General features: G+C 39.3%; 1 protein-coding gene across 1 annotated transcript in view; it reads left to right on the top strand.

Moving 5' to 3' along the window:
- Window positions 1-4060: 4060 nt before the first annotated feature.
- Window positions 4061-9840, top strand: part of LOC133050544 (A disintegrin and metallopeptidase domain 3-like) — a 134041-nt gene continuing 128261 nt past the window's right edge. The window contains exons 1-2 of the mRNA XM_061134787.1: window positions 4061-4118; window positions 4581-4663. Coding sequence (XP_060990770.1) covers window positions 4061-4118; window positions 4581-4663 — 141 coding nt within the window. The remainder of the gene's footprint in view (window positions 4119-4580; window positions 4664-9840) is intronic.

The raw sequence follows: 9840 nt of genomic DNA, 5'->3' as shown, positions 1-9840 counted from the left end.
CTGGGAGGTGGTTGTGGAGTAGCAGGTATATGTACTGAATGGGTAGTTAGTAATAAGAGTCTGGTGCTCCAGAGTTTGAGGTGAAATATATAGATTTATGAAGACACACAAAAAAAGGAAATTCCAAGGAAAAATAGTGAATAAGATCAAGTAAGAGATGCATATGGGGGAAAAAGGTGACTCAAAATAGAATTGAGGGCAATACAAATGATATGGGGATTAGGAGAAAAGAATTCAAGTAGAAAATAAAACTGAAGTGTATGGTAGGTAGAAGATTGTATAGTTATACTGATAAAAATAAAATAGAAATTCAGAGTGGGATATTAGTGAGCAATTTTAATACTACTCAGAGATCAGGTAGAATGAGAATAGAGAAAATGATTATTGTGTTGGCAGTAATGAGTCAATTGTGAACATCTCCATTGTATTCTCCAAGAAGAAGAAGCTGAGGAAGAGCCAGAGGGTCAAAATGATGTTAGGGAGCAAAATGTGTGAAATGAAGAAGGAAGTAGTAACAGGAGGTTAGGATCATAATGAAGACCTGACAAAGTTTCTGCCAACTCAGAAAAGTTGCTCCAGAGCAAAGGAGCTGGTGAGCAAACATTGCTCATTAAAGGAAACTAAGGTTAGGTCTTTTTACCACCGTTTGCTTGGTAATAGAGCTGTCACGTTTCCAAAAGGTCATTTAGTTGGCTCAAAAATAGACAGACCTTAAATCAGCTAAGAATTTGAGGCTGCCATATGACTGCCTTGCTCCGTTGGGAAGCCAGTCCTTTCTTTTATTCTTTTCTTTTTTTTTTAATTGAAGTATACTTGATATATAGTATTAGTTTCAGGTGTACCGCAGAGTAATTCAGTTATGCATATATAAAAAGTGAAGTTGCTCAGTTGTGTCCCACTCTTTGAGACTCCATGGACAGTAGCCTGCACCAGGCTCCTCCATCCATGGGATTTTCTATGCAAATTATATATATATTATATATATAATATATATATAATATATATAAACAATTATATATAAATATATGTAAATAAATAATATATTAATATTAATATATTATATTAATAATATAAATAATATATAAATATATAAATAATATAATATATAAATTATATATAATATATATAAATAATATAATATATAAATTATATATGTGTGTAATATATATATATATTTCAGATTTTTTCCCTTATATGTTGTTTAAAAATAGTGAGTATAATTCCATGTACTATACAGTAGGTCCTTATTGTTATCTGTTTTATATATAGTAGTGTGTATATGTTAGCCCCAAACTCCTACTCACTTTTTCCCTTTGGTAACCATATCTTTGCTGTTTCTATTTGTGGGTCTATTTCTGTTTTGTATGTTAATGCATTTGTATCATTTTCTTTAGGGTCCACACATAAGTGGTATTATATATTTGTCTTTGTCTGACTTACTTCACTTATTATGATAATCTCTAGTTACACCCATGTTGCTGTAAGAAGAATTATTTCATTCTAGTCTATGGCTAAGTAATATTCCATTGTATAAATGTATCACTTCTTCTTTATCCATTCATCTCTCAATGGGCATTTAGGTTGCTTCCGTATCTTGAAAAAGCTGTCTTTTCTCCATTGTAAGTTCTCATCTCCTTTGTCATAGATTAGTTGATCTTAGGTGTATACAGTTTATCTCTTGGCTTTCAATCTTGTTCCATTAACCTATAATTCTGTTTTTGTGCCAGTACCATACTGTAGCTTTGTATAGTCTGAACTCAGGGAGTCTGATTCTTCTAAATCTATTTTTCTTTCTCAAGATTGCTTTGGCTATTTGGGGTCTTTCGTGGGTCCATACAAATTAAAAGAAATTTATTACAGATATGGGGAAAATGCCATTGGCAATTTGATAGGGATTGCATTGAATTTGTACATCGTCTTGGGTAGTATAGTCATTTTAACAATACTGATTTGTCCAATACAAGAACATGATATATTTTTCCAACCATTTGTGGCATCTTCAATTTCTTTCATCAGTGTCATATAATTTTCAGAGTACAGGTCTGTTTGTCTCCTTAGGTAGTTTATCCCAAGGTATTTTATTCTTTTTGATGCAATGGTATATAGAATTGTTTCCTTAATTTCTGTTTCATTGCTAGTGTTTAGAAAAGCAAAGATTTCTATGCATTAATTTTGTATCCTGGGACTCTACCTAATTCATCGATGTGCTCTAGTAATTTTTTAGTAGCATCTTTAGCATTCTCCATGTATATTATTGGTATCTACCATCATCTGAAAACGTATGTGTTCAGCTCAAATTCTAGGGATCCAGACTTTTGTTTCCATAAATACTTTCTAGTCTGAATACTTTCTAGCCCATAAATACATGAAACCAACAAAGCTTCAGCCCAACATATTATCTCCCAAATCTTGTACAAGTTGGCTTCTCATGAATGTTTGTCATGATCGTTTCAGCTGCTTAGTAATTAACAGTTTCAGAAATCTTCATGTTTCCCAGGTGGCTCAGTGGTAAAGAAGTTGCCTGCCAATGCAGAAGACACAGAAGATGCAGGAGACACAGAGTCAAACCTCGGGTCAGGAAAAATCCCCAGAAGAAGGAAATGGCAATCCACTTCTGTATTCTTGCCTGGAGAATTCCATGGACAGAGGAGCCTGGCTGGTTACAGTCCATAAGGGTAGCAAAGAGTGGGACACATCTCAGTACACATGCATGCAATTTTCGTATAAACTAGTTGACAAACCTGTTGTTTTTCTATACATAGTGTAAGGATAAAAAACCTATAAGATAAAAATATTTATTTTCTCTAGTACCAGAAATGAAGGAGGACTTCTATTTCCCAGACTCATGTAAACAGACACTCCCTTTTCTCAGGCAACTTCCTTTGCTTGAGTGTTTACTAAGTGGTTTCAGTCGTGTCTGACTCTTTGTGACCCTATGGATTGTATGTAACCTGCCAGTCTCCCCTGTCCATGCAAGAATACTGGAGTTGATTGCCATTTCCTCCTCCAGAGGATTTTCCCAACCCAGGATCTCACCAACAGCTCCAGAGACTCCTGCATTGGCAGGTAGGTTCTTTACCACTAGTGCTCCCTGAGAAGCCCAAACTTCCTTTAGAAACATATAACATCCCTGATCGGGATGGGGAATACTTGTAAATCCATGGCTGATTCATGTCAATGTATGACAAAAACCACTACAATATTGTAAAGTAATTAGCCTCCAACTAATAAAAATAAATGAAAAAAAAAAAAAAGAACCAAAGAGAATTCTATGAGATAATCACAGTGCTATCTATGTGGGAATAAATATATAAAAATTAAAGAAAAAAGAAACATATAACTGCTAACTCTCTAGAAGGTGTATGCAACTCTTTTTGAGAATGAAGTGCAACCCTTGCCAGTTTCACAATCCAGGGATGTTTTTCTTAAGGTCTTGTAGCCATCTATTTCAATCATAGGCTTCCAAGTTGGTTCAGTGGTAAAGAATCCAGATGCCAATGCAGGAGACCTGGGCTCCATCCCTGGGTCCCATAAGATGCTCTGGACAAGGAAAAGGCTATCCACTCCAGTATTCTTGCCAGGGAAATCCATGGACAGAGGAGTTAAGCAGGCTATAGTCCACGAAGTCGGATAAGAGTTCGAGGGAACTCAGAGACCAAATGAAACCCTGCCTCAGACCACACTTCACCCGCCTTCGGGCCTCAACCAGCCAAAACCTGTCCCACTCCTACCCCTAAATCTCCCTTCGCCGCTCCAGCCCTGCCCCTACTCTCCGCCCTCCAACCCTGCCCCTCTCCAGCCCTACCCTCCAGCCCCGCCCCTTCTCTCTGCCCTCCAGCCCTGCCCCTCTCCAGCCCTACCCTCCAGCCCTGCCCCTTCTCTCTGACCTCTAGCCCCGCCCCTCTCCAGCCCCGCCCCTCCTCTCTGCCCTCTAGCCCCGCCCCTCAGTCCCAGCCCAGCCCCGCCCCTCCCAGACCACGCGCCCAATCCCCACCGCCTTGGCGAATCCCACGAGCCACGTCCAGTCAACCGCCTTCCCTGAGGTGAGGCCGGCCACGCAATGTTGTCCCTCCTGCTAATCCTCACAGGGCTGGGCCGGCTGGCCTCCGCAGGCCATCGTAAGTGAGGACCAGTGTCCCTTGGCGTGGGAATGGAAGGGTTGCTCTCCTGGGAAGCCCAGGCCAGGCTGAGGGAGCCCGGGCAGGTCTGGTCAGAGTCCTGCCCAGTTTCAGACTTCTTTTCAGACTTCTGCCAGGCCCGCTGGTCGGAGGTATAGTTGTCCTTCACTCCCAGATGGGGACACAGGTCTTCTAGGGAGACGGGGTGGGGGTGGGGGTAGGGAGAGGATCCTGGATGGGGGTCCAGGGGATATCTTCTTAAAACCCTACACAGTATGATATTTTGGGGTCTGTGTGTTTGTGTGTGGGGGGGGTGTGTGTGCGTGTGTGTGTGCGTGCACATGCGCGGGTGCACGCGCACTGGGGCTTGGAAGATCCACAAGTGATGTGATAGGACAGGACAAGTAAGAAAGGATGCGGTCATGCCCTGGGGAATGCTCACTCTTGTTTTCCTTACTGCAGACTCTGAAACAGCACGTCTACATATTACAGTGCCACGGAAGACTGAGAGAAACACCAAAGATGGCAGTATTTCAGAAACGCATGTAATTAACAAATCACTTTAAAATAAAAGTGTTTTATTTTTACTGGAGTGTAAGACCCAAATCGATGCATGCCTTCATGACATTTTGTGTTCTAAAGATTGTGTTAAAGAGACGTTTTTCTCTGAGGAAACAAGTGCTTTCTTTTCATTTCTCAAGTAAACATAAACCTTATGAGACAATTTTAAAATGCAGATTCAAAGAAAAGAGATGCCTTGAATTCGTATTACACAAAAAGGAGTCTATGGTCTACTAAATTTTCTATTTAAATATATCTCGTATGTAAATGAGGCCATACAAATATTTAACTTGTAGCTTGATCTTAAGGTAACAGTATATAAATAATATCTTCATGCCTGTATTTACCATATATGTCCATATGTATGTCTTTGCAAAAATGAAAGTAATATTATTTTTGATCTGACTAACATGGTAAAGTTTGTCCCTTATGTACGTTGTAAAATGAAATCTAGGCAGTGCAGAGACTTGTTAAGAAAGTGAATGGCTGTCTCACTTTCTAAAGGCCGTAAATTTGAACGAAGTTTTGGAGACATGCATACACATATGCACATAAATTTTTAATGAGCGTGTATGAGTGATGTAGTTGGCTTTTTCTTTTATGGGTAGAGTTAGAAGTTAATTTTATGATAATTACTAACAGCCCTGTCATTATTTTTCTTAACTATAGAGTATCTTATATGTAACATCATAAAATATTTCAAATTTTAGACCGCTAAGTAGTTTCATTTCTTTTTTTCCTTGGGGATGGTCTTGATCCCTGTCTCTTGTACAGTGTCACGAACCTCAGCCCATAGTTCATCAGGCTCTCTGTCTTTCAAATCTAGTCCCTTAAATCTATTTCTCACTTCCACTGTGTAATCATAAGGGATTTGATTTAGGTCATACCTGAATGGTCTAGTGGTTTCCCCCACTTTCTTCAATTTAAGTCTGAATATGTAAATAAGCATAATGTGAGCCACAGTCAGCTCACAGTCTTCTTTTTGCTGATGATACAGAGCTTCTGCATCTTTGGCTGCAAAGAATATAATCAATCTGATTTTGGTGTTGGCCATCTGCTGATGTCCATGTGTAGAGTCTTATCTTGTGTTGTTGGAAGAGGGTGTTTGCTATGACCAGTGCGTTCTCTTGGCAAAACTCTATTAGCCTTTGCCTGCTTCATTCTGTACTCCAAGGCCAAATTTGCCTGTTACTTCAGGTGTTTTTTGACTTCCTACTTTTGCATTCCAGTCCCCTATAATGAAAAGGACATTGTTTTTGGGTGTTAGTTTTAAAAGGTCTTGTAGGTCTTCATAGACCCAGTCAACTTCAGCTCTTCAGCGTCACTCGTCGGGGCATAGACTTGAATAACCATAATAGTGCTGATATTGTTTGCTGTGGAAATGAACAGAGATCATTGTGTCGTTTTTGAGAGTGCATCCAAGTACTGCATTTGGACTCTTTTGTTGACTATGATGGCTACTCCATTTCTTGTAAGGGATTCCTGCCTACAGAAGGAGATATAATGGTCTTCTGAGTTAAATTCACCCATTCCAGTCCATTTTGGTTTGCTGATTCCTAGAATGTTGACGTTCACTCTTGCCATCTCCTGTTTGACACTTCCAATTTGCCTTTATTCATGGACCTAACATTCCAGGTTCCTATGCAATGTTGCTCTTTACAGCATCGGACCTTCCTTCCATCACCAGTCACATCCACAACAGGATGTTGTTTTTGCTTTAGCTCCATCCCTTCATTCTTTCTGAAAAAGAAATGCAGAAAGGCAAAATGGCTGAGGAGGTCTTACAAATAGCTGTGAAAAGAAGAGAAGTGAAAAGGAAAGATAAAAGCATCGTAATGCAGAGTTGCAGAGAACAGGAAGGAGAGATAAGTCTTCCTCAACGATCAATGCAAAGAAATAGAGGAAAACAATAGGATGGGAAAGACTAGAGATCTCTTCAAGAAAATTAGAGATACAAAGAGAACATTTCATGCAAAGATGGGCTCAATAAAGGACAGAAATGGTATGGACATAACAGAAGCAGAAGATATTAAGAAGAGGTGGCAAGAATACACAGAAGAACTGTACAAAAATGATCTTCATGACCCAGATAATAACAATGGTGTGATCACTCACCTAGAGCCAGACATTCAGGAATGTGAAGTCAAGTGGGCCTTAGGAAGCATCACTACGTACAAAGCTAGTGGGGGTGATGGAATTCCAGTTGAGCTATTTCAAATCCTGAAAGATAATGCTGTGAAAGTGCTGCACTCAATATGTCAACAAATTTGGAAAATTCTGCAATGGCCACAGCACTGGAGAAGGTCAGTTTTCATTCAAATCCCAAAGAAAGGCAATGCCAAAGAATGCTCAAACTACTGCACAATTGCACTCATCTCACACGCTAGTAGAGTAATGCTCAAAATGCTCCAAGCCAGGTTTCAGCAATACGTGAACCATGAATTTCCAGATGTTCAAGCTGGTTTCTGTTGGATCATCGAAAAAGGAAGAGTTCCAGAAAAATATATACTTCTGCTTTATTGACTATGCCAAAGCCTTTGACTGTGTGGATCACAATAAACTGTGAAAAATTCTGAAAGAGATGGGCATACCAGAGCACCTTGAGAAATCTGTATGCAGGTCAAGAAGCAACAGTTAGAACTGAACATGTAACAATGGACTGGTTCCAAATAGGAAAAGGAGTATGTCAAGGCTATATATTTTCACCCTGCTTATTTAACTTATATGTGGAGTACATCATGAGAAACGCTGGGCTGGAAGAAGCACAAGCTGGGATCAAGATTGCCAGGAGAAATATCAATAACCTCAGATATGCAGAGGACACCACCCTTATGGCAGAAAGTGAAGAACTAAAAAGCCTCTTGTTGAAAGTGAAAGAGGAGAGTGAAAAAGTTGGCTTAAAGCTCAACATTCAGGTAACTAAGACCATGGCATCTGGTCCCATCACTTCATGGCAAATAGATGGGGAAACAGTGGTTGGCTTTGTTTTTGGGGGCTCCAAAATCACTGCAGATGGTGATTGCAGCCATGAAATTAAAAGACACTTACTCCTTGGAAGAAAAGTTACGACCAACCTAAACAACATATTAAAAAGCATAGACATTACTTTGTCAATAAAGATTCTTCTAGTCAAGGCTATAGTTTTTTCAGGAGTCATGTATGGATGTGAGAATTGGACTATAAAGAAAGCTGAGTGCAGAAGAATTGATGCTTTTGAACTATGGTTTTGGAGAAGACTCTTGAGAGTCCCTTGGACAGCAAAGAAATCCAACCAGTCCATCCTAAAGGAGATCAGTCCTGGGTGTTCATTGGAAGGACTGTTGTTGAAGCTGAAACTCCAATATTTTGGCCACCTGATGTGAAGAGCAGACTCATTGGAAAAGACCCTGATGCTGGGAATAATTGAGGGAGGGAGGAGAAGGGGACGACAGAAGATGAGAAGGTGGATGGCATCACCAACTCAATGGACATGGCTTTGGGTAAACTCTGGGAGTTGGTGATGGACAGGGAGGCCTGGCATGAGATTCATGGAGTCTCAAAGAGGCAGACACGACTGAGTCACTGAACTGAAAATAGTTTCATAAACCTTCCTGAATAGTCATCTCAATAGAATCAAGAGTCAAGCCACTATAAAAAAATTGTTGATAAATAATGCAAATGTTTATCAAAATAGTTGCATTTTATTTGACTCTTGTTCACAAAAATAGTGATGCTTATTGACCTGAGGCCTGTCCAGGTCTCCTCTTCAGTCTTCTTATCTTTGCTCTAGTGAACATCCCCAGTGAATGCTTCATGTCTAATAGGTGTTTTTTAGCTAAGCCTTAACAAGAGATTGCACTTGTGTATATCAACTGTGAATCATTTTGATTAGTTGTTAGTCTTTTTCTGGTTTTACTTCTCTTTTAATAAGAATTAACAGCTTTGGATAGGACACTTTGTTTTTCAGAAGGCAAAAATGTTGATGTAAAACACAGGGATGGGGTAGGAATCCAATTACAACCCCAGTAGCATGATCTGAGAGGAATGTACTCAAAATTTTGTTAAATGAAAATCTGTTAGACACTGGGGCAGGTTTTATAGACTGAGTGGTTTACTTCTGACTGGCTCCCTTTGTGGCACCAAGAAACACCAGTGACTATGTATTTATAAAAGCTATTATATCCCCCCAAAATGATCATCGGGAGGCACTGAAATGTTGAGGAGAGTATAATGAAAAAGTATAGTGAAAATGCTTCCAAAAGAAAGCATGAGGCTCCATGATAATAGCAGGAAAAAGAGAGCATTTGGTACACATACATGCACACACACACACACACACACACACACCCAATATTATGAGATAAACATCCTTTGCTTTAAAATATTCATTTCTCAAGGAACATATAATGCTTCTAAATTTCTATGAATTTAATACAATATCATCAGCATATATAGCATGAAAACTGATGGCACAGCAGAAATTTTCAAGTGCATTTCCATAGAGACCCCTTTAAATTTTTTTGCAAATGTTGATTGACCAATGTTAAAATTTTTCATGTGGGGAAGGAACATTTGAGCAAGAAAAATAAGCATTTTATTGAAGAATAAAGTGGCCCCAATGAAGTTTTCCCCTTTTTGCTCTTTGTTTAGACACACTAGACTCTATGGATATCACATATGAAGGTTGTATATAAAGATAAAAGCTATGTTGCAGCAAGAAAAAGAGAATTCAAGTAAGTATCAGGAATCCAGGAAGCTTCCCCAGTGAGCTAGCTCCATGTGAACCTATGCTCTTGGAATACATTGAGACTCTGGCTTTAAAATCAGAAGATTTATGGGAGGAATCTTGGCTTTGGGAGAACTCCTTACAAAGCTTTCAGTGACCTCTTAAGTAACCAAGCTGGCCTTTTTGAACTAGTTAGGGAAACACAATAGAAGCTAACCTTGGCCGGGAGGTGGGGGTGGGGGTTGTACTGTAAACTGCATTAATTTTAAATCTCAATGCCCTTGTTTTAGCCAAGAGTCAGAAACACCCAAACTTGTCACTATCTACAGAAACAGAACTTTTCTAATCAAGCTGCACATATGCTCTGTCTCCATTGTAAATAATGCTTCTGAAGAATACTTCTTATATTTTTCAAGAATATATGATGTCATTTAATGAAATTACCACAGCAAGGAA

Source organism: Dama dama, chromosome 32 (genome assembly GCF_033118175.1).
Source record: "Dama dama isolate Ldn47 chromosome 32, ASM3311817v1, whole genome shotgun sequence".
In the NCBI taxonomy this organism is placed as follows: Eukaryota; Metazoa; Chordata; class Mammalia; order Artiodactyla; family Cervidae; genus Dama; species Dama dama.
Note: the sequence above shows the minus strand (reverse complement) of the source record. Positions and strands in the feature narration are given on the sequence as shown.